Here is a 25011-nt window from a genome sequence, read left to right as displayed (position 1 = left end):
TACGAACAGATTAGTACTTTTCCATTCTTTAATTTGCCTTTTATCCTTTTTTTTAAAAAAGAGAGCATGTATTAAGTCATCTTCTTAAGCACTCTGCAGGTGGCATTCCTTTAGTTTTATTTTCAAATGGCAAGCACAAATGTGTACTTATTCCCTTTTTCATCTGAGAAATGTAAATTGCAAATAAAAAGATAATGTATTTTTCCATAGCTTCACCGTTATGAATTCACAGTGCGTGGCTAATCATTTTCTTACTTTTCATGGAAACAATCATTGTATTCTAACTGGAAGCTACCACACGCAGTTTCTGCTCCTGCAGCACGTACTGTTGTCAGCCTGACACAACATCAGAAAATACTGTTTGCAAATACCATTGAAAGGCTCACCACCAACACACTGAATCTATGATTACCTAATACCAGCCAAGGCCAGAGCTATTATTTTGAAGCACTGAAATGTTGTTTCTGTTCAATATTACACTGCATAACTTCACAGCAAATTGGTTTCCAGGTTTATTGCCAAACTAATTAAAAATTCAAAAGGTTGCTGTTTGAACAGAACATTATGGAAAAGTATTAAATACAACTGAACCTGGAGATTACTTCTTTATGGTGAGAGAGCAGCAGGATGGGAGGAGCAACTTGCATAAGGAAGGTTGTATTAGAAGTTTATATTTTAGCAAAAACATTTCAGTGGAACCTCTACTGTAGGAAAGGACATAACAAAAAGGAGGTAACTGATTCTAAAAATGTCTTTAAAAAAAAAACAAACAACAAAAAAAAACCATTACTACTGAGATCTGGTTCAAAGACAAAGCGAAGGCCAAGGGAATTAAATAGATTATATGATGCAAGCATTAAAACTTATATTGGTTCTGGTTTTCTTTGCATTTATGTTAGTTTAATTCTATTTACTCAAACGTTGTTTAATTAGTTTTCCTCCTTTTTTCTATGTCAGAGAAGATTCTGGAATGTTACTTCTAAAACAGCAATTCTTGAAACCATTTTGGAATAATCAAGTTGGGGAAGGAGGAGGCAGCAAGAGGGTCCAAACCTCAAAGAAACAAAACAATCTTTTCATCAGGTTTAGTTTCTACAAGTTCAGTTTTATTAGCACACACAATAGGAAGAGATTATGTTTAACTACTGCTATAAAACTAGTCATTTGTAATGTCTAGAAATTGCAGAATGCCTACAGCTACATCCACTGCTTTAGTGTGATCCATTACTGTGCATATCACAGCTAGTAGCAGCTGATGGCATCAGCTGAAACAAATGGACATATAGTAGTGGGAAGAATAAGAAGGTAATGGGTATGGAGTCTCACAAGACCCAGGAGAGATGCTGACCAAAAGCAACTGATATGAACCAGAAGTGTGTGGGAAGAAATTCTCAGCTGGGTTGAACATGAATCTATGCACCATGTCCCGTCACAGAGAAACAGACCCTTATCACTCTTGTGTTGTTCTCACTGAAGGATGTGTTGCTGTGAAAGGCAATGATTTGTGTTCAATTAAAAATCCATTAAAAGAACAGAAAGCACATGAGTCTTATCTGTAACAGATGTCTATCAGGAATGAACAGAAATGACAGAGCCACCACCCACTCCGTGTCACACAGCTGAACAACAAAACTCCACCTGCGCACACTCAAGAACTGTCATCAGCCACCCCAGAGCCTACACTGGGGTCCCCCATCTTCTGTGTCCCTACACACCTGCTGGGGAAAAAAAGCCAAAGATACCCCTATACTTTCCAGACGGAATGCCACTCCTGCTGAAGTTAATAAGAATCTGACCTGATTTAAGATAAGGTTTTGTGTCTTCAACTTCCACTCACTTTTTCATTTTTATCACTGTTACCCAAAACCATCTATGGACACTAAGTTGGGTTTTTATCTTGACAGAGGCTTATTTCTATAGATTAAAAATAGCAGGGCAGAAAAATTGCTTAGATCACACCACATTGATATTCCTTTGCTTCATCCTTCAAAATACCCATCGATGAGGCTTTGTAACAGCTTTAGATCCTATTCAGTGCCCTTATTAAAAGCTTCTCCTGACCTCCAACCAAATCTTCTTTGCCACATGCTCAGCAAATTATTCTTGCCCTTCTTCCCAGTGGATGTGAAAAAAAAACATGATCACTTTCCTCCACGTAAAAATCGCTTACATGTGAGTAGATATACTGTGACCTACCTTCAGTCATCTGCTTAGACTAAGGAAGTCCTTTACTCTCCACCTGCTGATTGTCCATATAGGTTTTGTGAACATTGCCAATTTTGCCCACAAGCTTTTTGGAGTCAACTATTCATTCCATAGAGTTAATTATGATGCTAATTACACCTAAATAATTGTTTTCTCACATCAGCACATTAGAATGAGAATCACTTTTTCTTTCATATTGTTAGCCTAAATTCAAACAACGCTTATGGTCTCACTTCATATTTTTTTAAAAAAAGCACCCCAGCATATACCTTTACATCTCTCTATTAAAAAATAGCATTGGTTTTGAGCTTAACTTACTCCATTTGAGATTTTTAGATACAACTGCACAACAAATAAGGATTGACTGACATGCACCAGATGGAATAAGTTGGATTCCAGAAGTAGCCAGGAATTCTGAGGTACAATGCTTTTTTTTTTTAGAAAAGAGTACTAGGCTTCCATTGCCCAAGTGTTTTACTAAGTAATTTATTAGTCCATTTTGTCCTTGAATGGAATAAATCATTAACAGAGTTATAATTCTATCCTCCAACTACAGATCCACATAACAATTTAGACTATAGTTCTGTCTCCAGCTTAATAAAGTTGGCTGGGAGCCCTACAGACTTTGAACTTCCATTGATAAAATTAAATACTACTAGAAAAAAAACACATGATAAAAGATTGGTTTATTCATTAACATATGCAAAATTTCCTTTGGCTTCAGGGAACGGGTTAATGAAGCTGGTGTCACAGGCACATTAGAGAGTTTACATTCAATACCTAAAACTAAGGACCAGATAACAAACATAAGCTGTTTTAGAAGTAGCTTCCTACTGAATATATTAGAGTTTGTCATGCAAATCATTGGCCAAAAGCAACAAGAGTCAATTGAGAGTGAGCTCAAACTTGAGAGCTAAACTTCTGTTTATTAGCCAAGTAGTCCAGAATGAGACAAAGTTGATGTTCAAGAAGCATGCCAAGAAAAAACATGCAGAACAAGCAAAAACATCACAGAAAAAGAAAAGAGCTCATCACCATTGCCCACCTGCTTGGGTAAGGTATATCAAACAACAGGAGAGGAGTATGCAGTACTGGAATGCTGCTATATGTTTACTGAATAGAGGTATTGACACACGCAAACAGATGTCACTAACAATAAAAAAAGCAGTAGAAAAATTATCTATCAAAACCATCAGTTGGAATAGCAAATGATAAATACAGATAAACACAGCTATTTTCACACCAAATCTGAAGTACTGCAGGAATATAAGTGATAGAAATATTAACTGTATTCACTAAACAAATGAAGCCCCATTTGTACAGAAGTATATAAAAGAATGTATTGCTGGGGATGGAGGGCTGGCTTATACATGTTAGAGGTTCTCTTGTCCATATTTAAGAACAAACAAAACTTCAAAATAACAGCTTTGGTATTGTATCAGTTAAGATACAATCAATGTTTATTTTTAAGTGTTCTTCAGAGAATTTTTTTTGCCTCTTATTCCTTGAGATTTGTGTTTATGTCTATATATTTTGTTGTCCATACTCTTGAATGTGGCAATTAGAACACATCTTCATTTCAAGACACAGAAAGAGACCCAGACAACTAATGAACTCATGTACAGATGTAGCAATCTGTCATCCTGCAGTGGAGGATTAAAAGGTCATGTTAGAATTGCGGCTTTGCTTTCCCTCATACAGAGTGGTTAAAACTAAAAATTATGCTTTCAGTTTCATAAAAGTAGTAAATGAAAATTACAGACAAATTTTCATATGGGCAGATTTTCACTGCTAAAATCAGAAATTAACAAGAATAAAAAACTTAATACAAACAAAAGATATTTATATGGGTATATTTGTTTTATTTCTGATCAAACACAACTTCTTTAACCCTCAAAAAACATTAAAATTTTATTTGCACATCTGTAACTTGAGTGAAAAAGGAGCTTGACTTATATGTTGTTTATAAGGTAGTTAAAGAGGAAATCTTTATTCATTAGCTGCCATCACAATACCCAGCTATGGGAGAGCCAGGTTTATTTCCCCTTCACACCCAAGAGGACTTGAATCCATATCATCTTTTTGCCAGGAGATTGCCCTGATTACCGTACTGTTAGTTACTGGGTGGTGCTTCCACAGAAAGCTCTTCTGTGAAGGGTTCCTTCTTTGTGTAAAGTAACAGGATATTAATTGGAGCAGGGACCAAGACCCAAGCAAATCCCTTGACAACAAACCTACAGCCATACATACAGTCTTTCAGTTCCTAGTTTACCCTTCCCCACCATCTTCCTCCCCTCAGGATTACCACATTGGCCCTCCAGACTGTTAAAAACAAATTCTGGTTGGAACTAGGGCGTGCATGCAATTGTCTTTTTTTTTTTTTTTTCCAAGTTATTTTAAAACATGAAACGTGTTTTCAGCTAAAAATATGCTTTCCATGTTACTCTTGTGAAGAAACATACTTTTCTGAAAGAATGGAAAGGATCAAGCCACGTTTGGCACTGGGCAGGTAGGTGGCAGGAATTTTCATCACACTTTATCAAGATAAGTTTAAAGATCTTTTTGTACCAAATCCATAAACTTTAAACTAAATATCAAGTTGTTCCTTTAAAAAATAAAATCCATTTACCAGGAAAACCTGAGCATTATGCATTATAATTAAAAGAAACATGTTTTCTTCAAATTCTCACAGCAACAAACAGGCCTAAATTACCTGTATCCTCCTTATTCTTATTTAAATTTTTCATTAACAGTAGTGGAACTTCTTGGCAGAATTCAAACAGAGAATATGCAAAGGAGATCTTATTTTCTTCCACAAGAATAAGATCTGAGCAAAATTTCATCAGTAGGGGGTTTCTATTAGGACATTTGAAAAGTCTGTCCATATTGTACACGTACTCCATGCAAAGACATTGAATTAAAATTACCGTTTAATATCGCACCAAGTTATATTTTCTGATAGTATTCATAACTGAAGACTTAATAACATCACAGGACATCAAGCAACAGCTAATGCTGATTCTGGTCAGAACAAATATAAACTTGACGGTGCTTGAAAACAAGCAAACCAACAGAAATCAGTCATCTACCAGACAGCATCATAATTTTCCCTTATTAGTATGTAACAGTAAGTTAAAAATCTTATAATCGATTTGCATTCATTTCAGAAACAAAACCTTTTTTTAAAATGGAAAAACAATAACAACAACGGTGAATATACCCTGCTGAGATTTCAATGCTCAGAAAATAGCCATCCTTGAAAAGCTTCTGATGGTGGTTGATTTGGCAACCACACTAACCTACCTTGATAACGGCACCTTTCTATCATGCCTGACAGCACAGGAACATATTCACGGAAAGCAATGATGAAAATTAGCATGTTGGGTAACATGTGGGTCCTGATTAAGTCAGTGTCAAATACCGTTCAGTTTGTAAACACCCAGGATTTTATGTACATGCTGCAAAATGACCTCAGTCTCTTGATGACCACATCATTTCTAGCACAGTTTTCAGAAACAGCATTAAATAAACCCAATTTCCATCTTTTACGGAACAAAATTCTTTATTTTATCATTACTATCTTCGTGCTGATACTGGTGCCTTTGATGTAATCTATACGAGCAGTTAACTTCTATGCAATAATTTTGTGTCTATCACCTTGTTGAGAAACTACTTTTCAAATGTTAGAGTTATAAACCAAAAGATAAATATTCCACTGAAATTCTGAGATCAACCAAAGCACATACTAATAAAAGTGATTTTTCTCAACTGTTGAATAACATCTACACCACTATTTCCCTGCATTGTGATTTGTCATATACGTTAAGTAAAAACCTCTAGAAGTGAAACACAGCGGTGAAACTGGAAGATACAAGATTTCAATTCATAGCTGCTGGTTTTATAATCCCCTTACACTAAAGATATCATCAGAACTCTGCAGTCAATGGAAAGACAACTCAGATTTTCACAGACTCAGGGGTCAGACTAAAAATTCTGCTTCACTTCGTAGGGACTTAGATAAAACTACTAGTTACTTATAAAAATAAAATTGCCACTATAAAAAACAGTCATCACTCAACTGATTGAAAAAATACAAACTCTACGTATAATGAAAATGAACAATTACTTTGGGCATTCATCACTTCCACATGTTGCTCTTCTGTTCATCTAATACATTTTTAAGTCAGAATATACCAATATGATCATTTATTTTGATTGTCTACGAAGTGCACCAATTTCCTCATCAAGGCTATGACTTCTGGTGAACTAATAAAATAAACTGTTGTAGCTTTATATTAGGAAATTTTACCACCAAAGCAATCTATTACTAAAAGCTTTAATTTTAAAGGATTTTTTTACCAAGTTGAATTTTATTTCTTATTAAATCAGTTTCACCAGTTCTCTCTTTGTTGTCAGTCTAAAGCTAGGAGTTTTAATATTGAACAAAAAAAAGTATGAGTATGTAGCTCACAAATGTTCCCATCTGAACTGAGTGGAGTTCACAGTTGTCTAAAAGCATTGAATAAATTAACAGTGATGCAGTTCATATCACTGAATCAACAACCAGTAACGGGGACATTTATTCTATTAATAATACCAGGATCACCATGCACCATGGTCATACTGTGCCTGGAATCATTTAAGTCTGAATGTGGTAAACAAAGAACAATATCATCTTTACCTAACGGTAAGATGAAAACCAGCAGCTGTTGTATGGAACTCACTGTAGATACAGTGCTAAATATAACCTGTGCTAACATAAGTGTACGAACACAACACATATCTTGATACAACCGGCAAACCATTCTCATCCAATCAGATGTTTGAATAAGGAATTGGTGCCTGAGTGTAATGTAAAGGAAAGTTTTATTCAGATTAAAAAAAAAAAAAAAAAAAAATCATCCTTTGACATTTGCTCTTTTTTATAAAGAATTAACATTCTCAACATGAGACCAATTCAATCAACAAGTTATCACATTAACCTTTTTAGTAATTTTTTTCAGCTGCTTTCAAAGCAGTCTCAGAATTTCAGATACACTTTTCATACAAACCTGAAAACTCAACATAAGGACATTGTCAGTTTTTCAACGATCAAGAAGAACCTGAAATTTTCCACTGAAAAACCTTCCCCCCAACCCCAGATGGTACTTCAGAATGCAATTGTAATTCAGATTCATTGCATTTAGGTACTTCAAACCCATGACTATTTAGTATCACACACGAGTTCAAACACTGGAGTTCTCATTGGAGGGGAATTCTGAAGATCAAACTATACATTCAGACAACCACATTTTTCCTCTATGGTTACAGCCTTTTACAATCTGAGAGTCCTGCTGTTAGAACACCCTTCCATAAGCTTGAAGAAGGATAAGTGACCTACCTTAGAAAGTCCGCCTACTTCCAAATAGAAGCAGATAATGAAAACATTCCAGGTGACCCACAGGGCAGTCCACACCGTGTACTAAACACAAAGCCAGATGAAAGCAAAGAGAGAAAAATAAAATGTGAAGATGCAAGGATTTTATACTGAGCAGATCAATAATAACAAAACTGATATCAATACACAATGTTCTTCTGGGAACAGCCAAGCACAGAGAATTCAGAAAAGGAGTTCTCCCTGCAGAAGTCCCTTAAGAACCACAGGAAATTACAAATCCAATATTCATTGCTGCTCTAAATACATACCAATAAAACAGATTTATTCTTTACAGTTTTACATTGTCCTACTGATGTCAATTAAGTCCAAAATGCTGATGATAACACTGGTTTGGAGGCAACTGTGAGTCATTCATAATTTGTGATTTAGCTCTGTTAATGGAGGTTCTAGAATAGCAGAGTAATTTAAATAAACAAATATTATAAAAATAATATTTAAATATTATGAAAAAAGGCAAAAGAAAAAGCCACCATCAAATAAAACAGAAGATCTATTAATCTGATATTTGCATATTTTTAAAAAACAAACAGGTAAAAGCTAAATCTGATCTCTTATGAATCTTTTTAAATTACATTAAAAATAGCTCACTACTGCTCCAGCATTTGTGGCCACAAACCCAATCCTACAATACACCCTTAACATGTGAACACATCCATAACTCTTCTGGGGTCCCTGGTGTCCTACCCTAGAGCAAGACTGAACCCAATTCCACCCACAGCATGAATAGGAGATTAATTAATCTACTTTAAATCATCTTTTGCATCTTAATTGTCAGCATAATTGACTGGCACTATTTCCTTACAGATACACACTGTTTATCTATACATGACTGTAAACTATGCCCAGTTCAGAAGCATTTCAGTCTGGCAGGCTGCCTGCACACCCAGCCACCCTGGAGCTACACCCACCTGAAAAACGCAGCATGACTTTACACTTATGCACTTGGAACTTTCACAGTGGATAAGGGCTGCTAAATGCCTCTGCAAGTTTAATTAGCTGTGACCAGGTGAAGCTAATAATGCTATTTTTTTTCTTCAATATACTCAGAGCTCAACACCCTAATCTACAATATGCTGGATCCCATTTTACTGCATAGGTGCCATCTGATTGGCTTGCTTAGGCAGTTTTGGGTTATGTTCCCCTCTCCCTTCCCCTCCATGTGATGTATAACAAAAGGCTCAGGTGAAGACAGTTTAATTTTTTCACACTTTGATTAACCCCACATGTATACAGTCCTTTCTGTATACCAAACAGGTTAGTTGCTTTAATTTAATTTCTTTTGAGGTACTTAGGCTGTTTGGAGATGGCTCTAGCATAAGATCATTAATAAAATAAGAGTAACATTCTTGGGCCCTTTCCTCTGGCTTACAGAGAAGGGCAGTGTGGCAACAGAAGGCTCAGTAGTTAGAAAATAGACCACTCTGCTGTGGTCTGTGAGCAGTATAAAGTCTGTACTATTCGTAAGATTAACTTGTAAGAGGATATCACATTTTACCACATTTGCTGACTTTGTATTAACTCATCATAAGCTCCTGATTTTCCAACATATCTCCTCAGAACATCAGGTGCAGAGCGTTCAAAATTAACGAACACTCAATAGAAGACCAGTTGCGTGTCAAAAGCAGATTTCAGAATATTCAGGAGAATTCCCCTTTTTAAGAAAGAAATTTTTATTTGTCCATGAATGAAACCTGTTATCACAGCAACAGGAGACCTACTTGATCTGCCAGGCCATGCCAGATCTGTTAATGGCCTCATTCTGTCCCATGGGCACCAATGACAACTCTGAAACATGCAGGCAAAAACTGTCTGAACATGCTTTCCCAGGCCAAGCTGGGCTGTTTTACATAGTCAGGACTTCTTCAGTTCCTTATCCACTGTGAGGATTACTGAAAAAGAAGTGCAGGTCCAAAGCAGGTGTGCACCTTGAAACCCATCTGCTGCGTATGGAGAGGCTCCTCCTACACTCACTGAACTGCAGGAATATAAATTTAAGATCCATTTACTTTAAGAACATAGTAATTACATATTCAGTAATTAGTACTATAAAATGTTTAAAATAAAGTTGTTGTCCACATTTGAAAACACAACTTTTTGGACATGCAAGTAGCAGATTTTTTCCATGTATAGTGTCATAGGTACTCATGGAAGACTACATTAAAAGAAAGGTTTTAAGACAGCAAAAGCAAGAAAGAAAGTTAGGAAAGGTCTGAATTCTGGTTATATATGCCGTCCTAATTTATTTTGTGGATGTGCAATACAATGCAAACATTAATTGAATGATCATAAGTATATTTTTATTTTAAAAGACCATAGCTCCCTTAATACATTTTATGGACAGCTAACTCAATACTTCATTTCTCTTTGTTGTACAGACCCTGCTCTGAGGACAGAATATAAATTTCCTCATGAGATTTTCTAAGATGCTCATCGCTGTAATGTGTGAGAGCTGCACAAACATTAACTAATTTATTTTATGTTATAAGGGAATGATACAGCTCTCAGAATGCAAATGATGTTCTGATACATGCAGAGATTACATTCAGAAGTATTCATACATTATAGGCATCCAACTTGAGATGCTTAAGACTTCATTTTTCAGAACACTTGAGGTTATACAGTGCGTTATAAGCCCTGTGTTCAGCTCCCTGTGGCTGAGCATTCAGCATTTGTGCAAATGAGACCACAAAGTCTCAAGACAAGAACCCAGAATGCAAGGGGAAAACAAAGAATGTGAGAAGTTTGGTTTAAGTGACTCGCTTTGTGTCAAAAAAGGTTTCAGTGCTTGAGCAGAGATAAAACTCAGCTATCCAGCACAGCTTTCACAACAAAAGCAATCCTTTTATTCTTGCTGTCACATGCCTCATTCTTCCCATGCTTTCTGTTTTCTTCAAATCAAGTTTCTATTCTCTAGCTGTGATTACTAGAAAACTACTAAATGTCTGTCCTTTCCATTGTCCCTAGAAAAAAATTGGTATGCATCTGCACAGTTCAAAACTGCATATACATAAAAGGATCACATTAAGATTGCACTTAGGAGGGCTTTAATAACAGCTTTTCTTAATTTCTGAGTGTTTCTTCCTGAAAAATTTGTAATACTTTCTGAACATTATGTGCATGCGTGTAAATTTATGTGTATATACCTTCAAGGTTTAAAAAAAAAATTAACAATATTCAATTATGTGGCATCCCACTAGCACCTGCTTGAGTCACTAAGAGGTGTAACTTTTAGATCCATGAGGAAGACCTCTCCTTTTTGCTAGCAGAGAAACTGCCTGCAGCCCCGAGCTGTCATCTTCTGTGGAAAGGGACATGTCATGTATGCTGGCAGACATCTGCTGTCAGTGAAGGAATGGTGAGGGTCTGACACATCAGGTCCACACTGATCCTCAGGGATCATTTGTCTCACAAGACACTTCACTTAACCTGTTTCATGACCTAACCTGCCATTCAACCTTTCCCACCCTGTGTCTTGAACACTACAACCCTGACCGTCCTGCTCTTCCAGATCACTCTTACATCCCACACCCAACGATTCCTGCCCCAGTTCTTTGGCCAGCCACAGTCAGTCCCCTCCCGCTCTGCTGGCCTCATGCTCAGCATCACAATCCTCACCGTATCTGGCATGGAGAACGAAATTTTATGCACAGGTTGAATACGTAAAAAGAGTTGGGTTTTTATTTTATACTCCATATGATGCACTACTTAAAAATCACCTGGATATTTCTAACAGATTCCTTCTACTGGAAGGACCTAGGACACTGGTGATAATCTTTGCTGAATTCTCCTCACGATGAACTGTATATTTTCTTTCTTTTGGTCTTTTACACTAAGGATCTGAAATGCTGTGGTTTTGAAATGCTGGGGTTTCAACCCCAAGCCCCAAATTAAGGTTAACATATGGGTGATTCCCACAGCCCTTCACAAAGTGGGGGTGAGTTTACCTTTAAGCTTCCCTCCAGGGTGGTGCCGGCCTTGCAGGGAGAGCCATTGGGTAAATGAGCCCCAGGTGTCTGCAGTAAGTAACCCAAGGTCAGGTGTCCCACTGAGGGATAAAAGCTGGGACCCCTTGCAAGCAGGGGCCGTGTCTGTCTGTGAGGTGGATGCACTGTGCAGAGTTCCCTGTTGGGGAAGGACCTCCTGCCTCCCTGGGACTGGGCTCCAGTCAGGTCTGGCTCTTGTAAACATGGGCTGTGTAGAGATTCAGTATGTGGCTTCCTTAGTCTTATGTGTTTGGTTTGTTGACTCAGTTATCTTCCCTTCTATCCAGAAAATGCGTTTCACTGTTTATTCCACCTGTTGTTGGTTGTGGGGTGTTGTTGGGGTCAGTGGGATTGATGTTGGTTATGTATAATCTGATTTGTTTGTACCCCTAGTGCTCACCCATGTACTGACCCTTTTGTATCAAATACAATCTGGTTATTGGTTCATCTTTATGCTAGGCCTAATAATTGGCAAAACAGCATCATATGTGGTGTGAGGAAGCATTTGGAGTCTTATAAGCTACCTGGAGAGAGTATTCCCTAAATCTTGGAGGCTAAATGTCTATTAAATTATTGTCTAACCCAGTAGGTTCCTTTCAGATCCTCATTCTTAATGCCAGACTCTCTACAATAGTGATATTTCTATACCTCTTGATTCTACAGGTCATGTTGAAGCCAATGCAGAGATACTTCTCATAAATTGGTGAAATACAACCATTTCTAGAGTTAAGTCATTGGTATTAGATGGACACAACATCATAAAAAGAGGGGGTTAAGGAAAAATGCGAAGGATGACTTCATAAACTGACAAGTAAGAGAGAAAAGAGAAATTACTAACTCTAAATATTACAAGGATTGTGGGATAAATGTAGCTTTAATGAATAAACTATCTCAAGTGTATATTTAATCTGAAGTGCAGCATTTCCTCTGACAGTGTCTTGGCAGTAGGGGAAATGAATGTTGGCTTGGGGACTTCAAGGGAAAGACAGCAACTACTGAGTCATCAGATCAGCCCTCTAATACCTGGCTGTGCCTCAGAGGCATCACTACTTGCAGAGCCCTACTTAGTCATATTTGTGAAAGATGACAAAGGAAGCGGCACAAATTAACATGACAGAACAGTAGCAACTCATGACATACTGGAAAGGATATTTAATTTTAGATTTCTAAATATTTCACAAGTGTTTTGAGTGTCTGTATAGCATTTGTTTGAATGCTGTGCAAGGTATCGAGTATAGCCTGCCTTCTGCTTTTGTGGTTTTTAAGAAACTGCCTCCTGGCTTTTCAGGTGTACACATTGCCTATATCGTATTGTTTAATAGAATAAATTAAGGCAAATAAAGCAGAGATTTCCACCTTATATTCCCCCTATTTAAGTGTATTATTTCCATCTCTCACTGTTCATTAATACATTTGTGTCCAGCTTTGCACCAGGTTTGTGCCATTTTAGCTACATGACTCATTGTTCAGAAGGCTTTTGAAGTCCCATATCAGAAGTAGGAGAGAGAAAAAAACCCTATCCTTAAAAAGTATCCTGTCATTAGCTTTAATCAATTTTAACAGCCTGAAAATCTTGCTAGTGGTAGCAAGTTCTACTAAGAAAGTAAAAGCATGCACAGGGAAATGGATCACAGCAGAGCTCTGGAGATGTGAGAGGTGTGTTATGGCACAGTTAGAATTGAAATTTAGCTGTTTTTTTCTTCTTTGCAAATGTTTGGGTAAGTTTCAAATGAACTAATATAGGATAAATGAGTAATCAACTCTGTACCTCTATGTCCCCTGGGAACTTTGCACTGATATAATTCAGCCACAAAATATTAAAGTACTGAAAATAGCACATCTGCTTAGTGACAGGACAAGTTACTCACAAAAACTGATCTAAATTATTAATATAAAAACTATTAGAAAAAATTATTGGATTTAAACTAATTAGAACACTTGGAGTTAATGCTATTGCTTCCTCTCTCTGTTTCCTAAGCTCTGAGGACTCAAAATTTTACATATGAGCTAGTGAAAGTCAAGAATTATTTCAGAATCACCATCCTTGTGGTCCTGTATCTGAAGGACTGTAGACAGAACATGAGCTACTACCTTTATCTACCTAGAATGACAACTGTATTCAACGGTGATGCTTTATGACTCAGTGTGAGATGAGAAACTAAGAAAAACAGCTTGGGAAAGCAGAAGTTGAGGCTGGTGGAAGAAATGCCTCAAACACTTGCAAGACAGAACTATGAGTGACAGGGTGCCTTCTGTGGAGGTCGAAGCTGTTAAGGCTGCCTGAATAACACAAGGTGCAGTTGGAGGGGGAAGCCCTGTGAAGACAGGACGGCTCTGTTCTGGGGCACCTGGGCAAACTTCAAGGGCCATGTGTCCGGTGAATGAACTTTGCTTCATTATCCACAAAATGCATATTAAAGTTGACACCCCTCAATATGCTAACGAGGGCTGACATGATCATGCTAATTACATCATCCCATGAAACACTTTACCCCTCCCTGTATACATGAGATATGTAGGTATGTGCATTGACCTAGAGGATGGACCCAAGGAAAGTGGGTATAAATCAAGGAGGGGAAGAAAGGGGTGCCCCTGCTGGCCTGGCCTGCCTGGAGTGAAGCAAAGATGACAGATGCCAGCAAAAAAGACAGCTGCCTCCTGGAACCCTCACCGGCGGGATCAGCGCAGGAACCCAGACCAGTGACCTGTATTCCCCCATTCCCTCTATCTCCCTCTTTTCTTTTTTCCATTAAGAAATGCAAGGCATATTGTATCACTTACCACAACTTGCTATATACTTAGCCAATTATCATGTGTTCAATTAGTACATTGTGGGTAGTTAATAAATGCTTGGAGACTTGTCCGCTCCATTGGGGATGTGAGAATCTGAGTCGTCCCCCTTGTCTGAGTGGGACGTGACACCCAGCCATTGTGTGACAGCTCTTAGAAGGTAGGGTAGTTTTTTGGTAGAAAGTTCTCAGACCAAATTTTATATCACTTAAAAAGAAAAACTCATTTCTTTATTCAGACTTTCAATCTACAATGACTATGCTTATGCTGCTGTCGAAGAAATGACTTCAGCTTATGTAGTCATTAAGTGTTCGTGATAAATTATCTAGCCTGGATTCAATGACAGTGGAAGAGTCAGAAGCATCAAACTGCTGTTGTGTTTATCTAGCTTCTACTGCAGCCCTCCCTGAGGTCCTTGGCTCTAGGTACCTGCAGCAAAAGCCTGCTCAGTTGTGCCTGCAGAACTACTCTCATATTTCACTGCAGTATAGAAGTGATTCAAGTTATGGCCCTACATATAATGCATTTATTCATTTACCCATTCCTGTTGTATGTTAAATTTTGAGGGGAGAGAACATGACATATGCAGCAGAGGATGGCAAAGTGAAAGTTTCTGTGTAACTCCTTGTCAGAGAAACCTTCAGGCACAGCCATTATCACACAGAAGATAGATTAAAATGTTCTCTTGATGTCAAACCAAGGACCCTAGTGCTCATCAGCTTAAGTCAAGATCCCTATCAGTGTATGATAGAATATTATGGGAATGATTTGCACCCACATGTGACAGATCAATTTTGTGTTGACAGTTTACAGAAGTAAATTGTTCTATCAGACATGATTCTTTGTTTACTTCATTCTTTTATATTCTGATGGGATCATCCTGCACCAGCAAAGCTGACTTCCAGGGAAGTCTTAAGGAAAAGACAAAGGCTATGAAGTATACGTTTCTCAAAGAATTTCATTACTTTTCTAGTTAAACTGGATTTAGCTTAATCTGAACCAGAAGCTTCAGCAAAGTACATAAAAGCATGAGTCAACATTTTTCTTTTGCCAAAGCCACAGTAACAAATTCTTGCTCTAAAGTGGACACCAACCACTTAGATGTGGCTGAAGGTGCAGCTATGGACTGGGAAATCCATGAAACTTCTTGATGAATTTGGAGCCCAATTCACTACTCAGAGCCTGGGTAGTGTTTTAAGTAATACTGAAATTCAGGACCCTACTGAAGTTTTGCATTAAACAGACTTTATATTTGAATCCAGCAGTACAAGTTTACCACTGTAACAGATGGATGGTGTTTTTAAAGGTTTTCACAAGCAGGGAGGCAGTCTATGCCCTTCCTTGGGAGAGATGATTTTGTATTTCCTTTGGTCTTGGTGAAAACGGCTTGGACTGGCACTGGTAGCGGTCTTGCTGTCTGTACCACTGATTCCTCTAGGGCTTCCGAGGACAGTTGGCAAAGCCCAACTGTGGTTGGGCCAGCTCTATGAAGCACAGCTTGGGAAGCATGTGTTAGGTATGGCCTGGGAGATCCTCAGGCTTCAGCTCAATGAGCACTTAAAGTTGGTGTAACCCTGCACTGCTGCAGAAAGACTCCGTGCACTCTTCCCCTTTCTCTGGCTACTTCTTCCAGTTTCCCCTTTTGCACCTCCTCCCTTCTCCGGGAACAAGCTAAAAATGTTAGAAAGCTGACCTACGCTTAAATTAACACCGAAAAAGTAAATAGTTGCTTTTCAGCTTGATCTGTTCTGTCTCGATAGTTTATCAAGTGCCTGAACTGATGCTCGTGCTGGTGCAAGGGAAGGAATAGCATAGGGACAGAAGGTAGCAGCTGGGCAAAGGGAAGGATTATTGCTTATGCTGGCTTGAGGTATTCACTGAATCTAGCCTGAGGGTGAAGCTAGACAAGAGGCTGAGCTGACAGTTTGTAGCTAGCAACAAGGGAATTCTTGCATCTCCTCCTTTCCCTTCCTCCTCCGCGCTGCTGTTCATGACTGTGTAGTCCCAGTCCCTGCCTTACACTAGCCCTGCCAGCCATGGGGAACCTCACAGACTGGATTCAGATCACCAGTCTAACAAAAAACTCTCCACTTTTTGCTAGGTTTGTTTTCTTGATGGTTTAGGAGTGGAACTGGCTTACTGAAGGGTCGAGTTAACTGCTGCCAGAAATGGTGGAGAAGGTTTGGATAAGGAGTCAGCCAGGGAGAACAGTGGGAACAGGGAAGCATGCGAGCCACCTCCTTCTGCTGGTGTTGAGCTGTGGGGCTGGTTCCAGACCACTTGTGTTCTTTCACTCTTCAGATCTCAGGATTTGACTCAAATACTCCTATTTCATTAGGAACCTTATGTTAGTCTTGATCTTCCCAAGTAGTGACTATTTGCACTTACTATAGCTTGAGCTCTTAAATATATGCTTAAAGTTAAATCAGAATGTGAGCTCATTTAAATCTGAGGATAGAGTATCTTGTTGAGGTGATTGTTTCTTTAATTGCAAGTTTTCTATCTCTGCTTTAAAACTAATATAGTCTAAAATGTTCATTTACATTGGAAAATATATAGGAACAGTCAACATCTGTTGCGTTTCATTTGAAAACTAAAGCCAAGCTTCTACCACTGAACAGCAGTGCTGAACCTGAGGGGCAAGAGATTTTGAGGTATTGCACTTCAGAAAGGAATTTCCTACATAATTTTAAAGATGTTTACCCTCCCTTGCTTCTGATATCTTATGTATAAAATGGAGCACATGAAGCAGAAAGGTGAGTCATCAATATATGGATGTATATACACTGTTGCCCTGTTCTCCAGCCATAGGTAACAGATAACAGTATTATTTACATCAATCCATTTTCAATTACTTACAGACTGCTTGTGAAGCTTAGCTAATTTGAGTATAAAGAACCTTGGGTGTACTTTTTGTTCACTTTTTAAGACATGACAAAGAATTACAGGATTTCAGGTTTGACTACAAAAGATGAAGCTTTTTAAGTATTTGTTTAATGAGTTTTCCCCAGTAGACATTTACTTCACTCTCTTGTGAGAAAAAAACCCAACAGCTTTAGCCTCTTAAAATCCATTACTGACAACACAACTGAAATGTTCGAGTTACAGACACTGCCAGGCAAAGACCTAATATTCATCCATTCAGGAGAGAGAGACTCTGGGGGTGGAAAAGGGCTATTTTTTGTTGGCAGTTTCCTTCACAGTTTTGAAAGTTTTTTTTCTATTCCTGGCTATGTTGAGAACATGTGAAAAAAATTTGTGAAGCTTCAAGTCACAAGCATCAGAGACAATTTACAATTTAGCAATCCTTGCTTCTCTCTTTTTAAGAGGAAGATGTAGCTAAATATAACTTGACCGTTACAAATTTTTTTTAAATGCCTGAATTCTGCTTGTCTATTGTGAGGAGAACAATAATTTGTATTTCTTTTCTTCATTTATGCATAGTTTAACTACAGATGTTCCCATGACCCATCTAGGTATTTAATTCTTTACAGAATCTTACTAAGGACTTGTATCACAGTCATCATTTTGGCAGCACTTTAGGTTACCCATTCTTGATAGCTTCAAAAATCTTGGAAATGCCCCTCAGTAGTCTTAAATTTGCAAAAAGAAATGGAGACCTGAAAAGTTTATACAATAATAACATCTAGCATTTTGAAACCAAGAAAATTCTGCTTTGTAATATGACAGGCTTTAAAACCAATTGGAAAAAAAAAAAAAAAGAAGAATATAAAGGAGACTTACCACAACTATATATCGAGGCCTAAACTGGATGGTTCCAAACAAACCCAAAATGACAACTATTATTTGTAGGAAATTGCCAAGGATAGGAGCCCATTGGAAACCAAGGAAGTCAAAGATCTGTCTCTCTAATGCTGCCAGCTGTAAGAAAACACATAAACAGAACATCCACTTTTTAATTATGGGTGAGACAAAACACTTCACGTTTTATTTGCACCAAGCTTCATCAGAGAAAAGTATGGCAAAATTCTGAAACTACAGTTCCAGCATGTTGCCTATGTCATCATTGTTAGTACACTGATATCTGAAGATAGCTACTAGTCAACATACAGATCTTCTAATGAAAAAGCACTTGGAAAAAAAGTTAAGAAAATATTTGTAAAACCCTCATATAATACAAAAATACCTGTACAAAACAAATGCAGACAAGTTTTATTTTGTTCTTGTATGCTGGAAGCTCTAAGGCTTGACAATATTTATTTGAATATAAAAGTTGTCAGAAGCTCACCTAGACTGAGCAAAGCCATGAGGACCTTGACGTTGTTACTGAAGTATTATCATGTTCCCTCCCTTCCCCATGTCTTTGTTTCCTTAGATTTGTCCACTAGACTTGACTGCGAGTTCTTCAATCTGTTCCTAAAGGAGAGAGATTTTGGCCAAAAAGGGGCAGAGGGGGCTCAGAGGAGTCCCAGATGTGGTATTGGGTATGCTCTCTAGACTTCCCTAATACAGGAAAATGCTGGGACCTCCTTACTACCTGAGGCATGGAGGTAGGCTCAGGGAGTGAAAAGCTGTACAAATTGATGGAAGACCTTAGAGTAAGCGGCTTCAAAACCAGCATCCAAATGAGCTATCTGTGCAATGCCAAAAGCTTCTAGGTTACTTTGGGCAAGCGCAAATCGGACACGGTGGCAGCTTAATGGCTCTCTTCCTACTGTCCTCATGGCATTTCAGGAGTGGATTTAGTTGTGTGTGGAAATGGAGGAAGCTAAAAAGCATCAACCTTCATCCTTGTATCAGCATGTTGTTCTTAGGTAATTGTGCATTTCTGAATGTTGAACAAAACCCCTCAGAAAAGCTAGATTAAATTTCTTCTGCAAACACATTTGCTACTCATTTTTGTCAATCCGGTCTATTGTTCTAAAGATACTAAAATCAACTTTCTTAGCACCACACTTGTTAAAGTTTAAAGTTGTTTCAATATTTCTCCATCCATAGCAAGATATTTTTGAGCAGCTAAACAGAATCCTACTGAGAAACAAACTGTTTCTATGCTTGCTAGAATTTATTACACATCTACTTGATTTTACTACATTGTTACAAACCCTAAAATTTACTGAAATATGCACTTAAAATATTTATAGCTGAGGCAGATGGAGTAAGCATGGCCCTATGAATACCAAGCAAAGTATTATCATATGTGGGTATTTCACAGAAAACATTTCATTTTACACATAATGGCCAAATTCTCCTCACTTACAAGATGGGTCTAGGTGTCCCTCAGAGCAGAATGCATCTTTTCTGTCCAAAAATCATCCCTTATACCAGTCATAAAAAACACATTCTCTATGCTGAGGTTAATAAATATGATAGATCTAAACAATTAAATGAACAAAGGTTGAATCATCAACTTGATGCAGGTCCTCTGCAATCTGTGAAGTTACACTGACTTTTATCAGCTAAACATCTGGCCCAGTATGTATAAATGAAAAATTATCACGCAGCAGACAATGTTAAAATGATGTTATCCTCTTGGACATGTAAAATATTCTCATCTTAACAGAAATTATCTTATCCTTTTTACGCTGAAGGTAAGGGAAAATCTCAGAGGGAACACCCCTCCCATGTGAATTAAGCCAATGGCTCATGTAGCACTGGCTATCTACCTTGTTTTTTCACCCTCTGACCTCTCTTCTTTTAAGTTATTGACCACCTGGATCAACAATTTTTCTTTCCCAGATATGGAAAAGAACTACATAAGTTAATGACCAAATCCAGAAAATGGCATATTTACATGGACCTCAGACAGAATTTCAGTGCCTAAGGGTGTGGTTGTCCCCCTCCTGGATGTATGTGGGCATCCTAACTGGTACACAACAGTGACACCAATGTCATTCCCATAATGTCTTTACCTTGCAGCAGACTTACAAGCATCACAATAATGGCCTAGTTGGGACTTCACTAGTGACACCTCTGAATCACTTGCTTTTTCTACCAGTCTCTAATGAAGACAATTCAAGTGACCTCACATTTGGGAATACCCCTACCTATAGCTTCCCTAAACCATAGGATACCTCACACAGTACAGCACAAGGGTGCCCCAAATCCCATGTGTGAGATGGTAGAGAGTTTCGGAAACTCTTTGGCACAGGTAGAACTCAGCTTCTGGTATTAGCAACAACATACCAAGAGTCCTGGATCACATAGGAAGACATTTATGACACCCATGACCAGAGCCAGAGCCTGTTTCATTCCCAGCACTACAAGCAGAGATCTGCCAGGGTCAGCAAGGCACCTAAATAATTCATAGACCACCAGTTTTCAGAGATAGTCTTCTTCCTGGAGCCTCAACATGACCAAGCAAGCAGAGGATGGAGTTGCCAAATCACACTAGAATCTTCTTAACAGACACCTCTACCCTGACATTCATTGAAATCTTCATGTAGCCTAGGCCTTCACCTGCACTAATAAATTGAGTGTGTCCTATAATGTTCCCAGAACTGAAGGCAGATGGCTTAGGATTGCCTCCAGTAAAGTGTCCTTGGCTCGGAAACAGGGAAGCCATGTGCAAACTACATACCTACCTACTCAAAATGGTCCCTGGGCATGGGTGAACTGTCTAGGAAGCCCCCGGTCACAATGAACGCAATTGAGAGAGGATTCTAACAGCTCGCTAGCACCCACAGTGGTATGCCACTGCCTGGCTTCTTCCCCAGGCATGACTGAAATTGCTGGTGTAGAGAGCAAGGTCTTAGCCAGAGTGGATATGGAGGAAATTCATTTCACACAGATGGTTCGGTGCAAGAGATGGCTGCCCTTAGACATTTTACGTAGTCTTGAAACACCAAGAGCTGTCTGAAAGACAAAAGCCTGCAGCACAGATATTAATTCTGCAGCATGGATATATGATTGAAGCTACTCAGTACATTTTCTTTTCTTAAACTGGTCCTTAGGAGCAATTTTCAGAGCCATGTAGATCAGCACCTTAAATGCCTGAAAGACATAGTACTGTAACATCCACGAACACAGCCGCTGCACTTGACCAACAGCACCATCTTAACAGGCTTGGTACTCAGCTCATGCTTAAACTGGATCAGACACAACATTTGCCTTCATGTGTACCTCCTTGATACCTGCCAAGCACATCTAGCAGGACTGGGCTCCCACAAAATAGCACAGTGGCCATAAGTACCCTCCCACAGATGATTGTACAAATGTGTATATGCACTGTAGATAGACACACACGTATAAAAAATAGTCTTGTTATAGTTTATTGTGGTAAAGGCACCCACCACAAACACAGATGAATAAGGTTCAATTTCCTCTCCTGCTGCTTACCGAGGTATCCATTCCTCATCTCTTACACCTATCCGTTAGGATACCAAGGGGAAGAGCTTCTCCTTGAAGCCATGTCACTGGCCAAAAAAAATAATAATTTGTATTTAGTGAGTCAAAAGAGCACAAGCAGAAACATGAGTCTACAGCCTACTGCTTATGGCACTTATCCGGGACTGGGAGAGCTGCTTGTATTTCTTGCCTGTAGGGCTCTTTATCTTATACACAGTGACAGCATGCAAACTACTGAAGGAATCCTGAGAGCAGGACGCCAAACATATAGCACCATTCGTTCCCCACTAACAAGTGCTTTCACCATCGGGCTATGCAGTGAGACTTTCCTGTGCAGCTAAATCTCATTTATTTTATTCGTGTCGCCAACACAGAGTAATTTGTCTCATCCTGAAAGCCCACAGAATACTTTAGTGGGGGGAAAAAAATTTAAAGAAAAGAAAGATGTAGGAGGCATGTCTATCCTGCTCAAATTGCTACTCTCTTCTAAATTATAAAACCATCTTGCAGACAGCACAGATAGAAGTTAAAAACCTAATAATTCATGATAATGGCAGAGGAAACATTAAGTTCTGGGGTTTTTTTATACCATGAGCAATACGCACTGCATAGAGAAAGCATGTAAGTGCTACTGCTCTTACGTCTAGAATTTCACCCAACAGAGAACCCAGACAGAGGTGAAGGCCACAGAGTTTTTAGCTCTCTGCAAATGAATAAAAGCAGTCCCTAACCCAGTCTGTGTTTCAGGTAATTCACTGCACAGAAATCATCAGAATAAAGGGAGGGAGACAGGTACCTGTGCACAATTACGGACTGGTTGTGCACAGATAGGAAGAGTCAGTACTATTTGTGTTTGCACAGATCCAAAATATCAATAGTCACAAGTGGCCACCAGACTAACCTATGCCACATGGTACAGTCAGAAAGGAGCAGACACTGTGACAGACAGTTTCACTTGAAGTTATGTGCATGTGAGTACTTTGAAATGTTTCACCAAAAACATTCTGATGAGAAGACAGATATCAGCTTAGTAGAGCAGAGGAGCTGGAGGCTGAAGAAATGGGGTGTGCTTGATAGGACTTTCCCAACAAGCACATGTTGACAGAGTCTGGCACCTCCAATACTTGTGATCACTAAGACAACGATGTTTGGGAATGTCATAATAAATTGTTGTTTGATAGCATTTTTTAATGTTTAACACAAAAATAGAATGAAAACCCAAACCATTCTTGCAAATAAGAGGAGGGTTTCAGTTCTGGCAGATTAAATACTGGGGGTCTGTTTTTAGTAAAAGCTATGTCCAGTTGTGTGAAAAATTTTCATGAGAACTTAAAAAAAATCTATCAAAGTTGATAGGAAATAACATTTTCTTATGATAACAACACTTGGAAAAAGAGACATAATATTTCTTATTACTGCTGCCAAGGGAGCGCTTTGTTATTTAGTCATCATCAGCACCGACAATCTTGTAATGTAAAGTGCACAACTCAGGAGACTAGGACTAGCAGTAAAATGCTCTAGTGGGACTGTATCAGATCACTTAATGAAGATGTGCCACATTTGTCTTGTTATTTTACCTCTCTGTTTCACTAAGTAAGTCTATCAAACATTCCCCATGTCCCTCTTTCTGCAGAGTGCAAGGAGAAGGTACTAAGCTGCGAGTCTAGACTGCATTAAAAGTCACAGAGGGTGAACTTTCTTTTCTGGCCATGCCAAAGCCCTTTTGTGTTAAGAGCAGTAAAATGTTCTGATGAGACAATCTGTCTGAATTTTGAGCTGCTTCTCCTAGATAGATCAACCAGATGTGCAGCACACCTGGAATACCCTGAACAGAATAGGGCAGCTGTAGCCTTAATGCCCATTAGCTGCTTATGGTGAAGGAGTAACAAAATAAAAGGTGAGGAAGCAATCAGCAAGGCTGCATAGGATCTACAGAAAGGAATCACCAAGATGGTCCCACTGAATAGAGAGATCAAAAAACATTTTTAAGGGCAGACTTCAACAAATTCCCCCTATAGAGTAAACCCCTCTTTTAAATGCTCAGGTTCTATTATACTTCAAAATACATATCAAAAGCTGTCTGAGTGATGAGAAATCACAGCAGAGTTAGAAAGTCAACTTTCCAAAATGAGTGTAAAATCTCAGTTTTCTGTCAGAAACCTCAAGGATAACAGTCAGTTTTATATTTTAATGAAAAAGTTTTTATAAATGACATGTTAGTTTGAGATGAATAAAAAGGTCTACATTCATAACAGAAGGACCCACTCGATCAAGAGTTTTCATATGTAACAGATCATTTTAGACAAGAAAAGACCTAGAATTGGCTTGCTATAAAAATAAAAGCATAAAATTACTTAATATAAAAATAAAAGGGTATATAGAAATATCTTCAAATTTGATACCTTACAAATTACTGAGTTTACAAAACTGGGAAAGTAAAATCTACCCTGTACTTGATATTAAAAAGCTGCTTCAATTTGTCATGTAAGACAAAGCCTAGAAATTATAATAACCAGAAAAGTATCTATTCTATATCTAACAAACTTGTATTTGAGTGATCTAACAGCAATCATAAAATTAAATACTTAATAATTGCAGAGCTGCAAAACTATATAGTTTTGAAATAAAAACAATTTTAGAAGTAGGAAAAAATATATAAATTATTATGACTTCCCAAATGGACACTGCCTCCCCAGCTTTCAAAAATGAAAATAGTATACAAAAAAATGGTGAATCTAAAAATTACAGTCCAGAGCATTCATATTCTAAGTTGAAGTAAGGAATTATCTGAAACATTTGAATTATGCATGTAAGACTCAGAGTTGGTTGATGCTGTTAATAATTATCACAGCAAAGTGCCAGGGCACAGCTCATCATCCATACTAACTACTGTTCCTAAGGATAAAGATGTTTTCTGCAAAACTCTCTGCTTCATCTTACGGCCATAAATTTAACATGTGACTTCAGAAAGTTTCCTGGACATGGGGAATCTTTCAGGGCTCTTGCTCCTTTCACCATTACCACTAGTTTCCAGTATGCCACACTGAATTACAGACAGTTCAGTCCAGTTTTAAAAACTGAACTGGTTCCCAAGCCTCCTTCAGGAAACTCCACCTGGAGATTTAAGTGCCCTCTGTTCTGAAGCCCCAGGACACCTTCACTGAGCTAAGCAATGTACTCACCTGTCCCTCCCAACTCATCTCCCATCCTTCCTTTCCCTTCCTTTCCCTTCCTTTCCCTTCCTTTCCTTTCCCTTCCCCTTCCCCTTCCCCTTCCCCTTCCCCTTCC

The 25011-nt window shown here is 38.4% G+C and overlaps 1 protein-coding gene across 1 annotated transcript in view; it reads right to left on the bottom strand.

Annotated features, from left to right (window-relative positions):
- The window catches only part of NKAIN3 (sodium/potassium transporting ATPase interacting 3), a 202129-nt gene extending 183029 nt beyond the window's left edge, over window positions 1–19100 (bottom strand). Inside the window, exons 1-3 of the mRNA XM_026841466.1 lie at window positions 18954–19100; window positions 18160–18297; window positions 7586–7666 (exon numbers count right to left, since the gene is read on the bottom strand). Coding sequence (XP_026697267.1) covers window positions 7586–7666; window positions 18160–18297; window positions 18954–19100 — 366 coding nt within the window. The remainder of the gene's footprint in view (window positions 1–7585; window positions 7667–18159; window positions 18298–18953) is intronic.
- Window positions 19101–25011: the final 5911 nt, after the last annotated feature.

This window comes from Athene cunicularia (genome assembly GCF_003259725.1).
Source record: "Athene cunicularia isolate RWA chromosome 2 unlocalized genomic scaffold, athCun1 chr2_part1, whole genome shotgun sequence".
Classification (NCBI taxonomy): Eukaryota; Metazoa; Chordata; class Aves; order Strigiformes; family Strigidae; genus Athene; species Athene cunicularia.
Note: the sequence above shows the minus strand (reverse complement) of the source record. Positions and strands in the feature narration are given on the sequence as shown.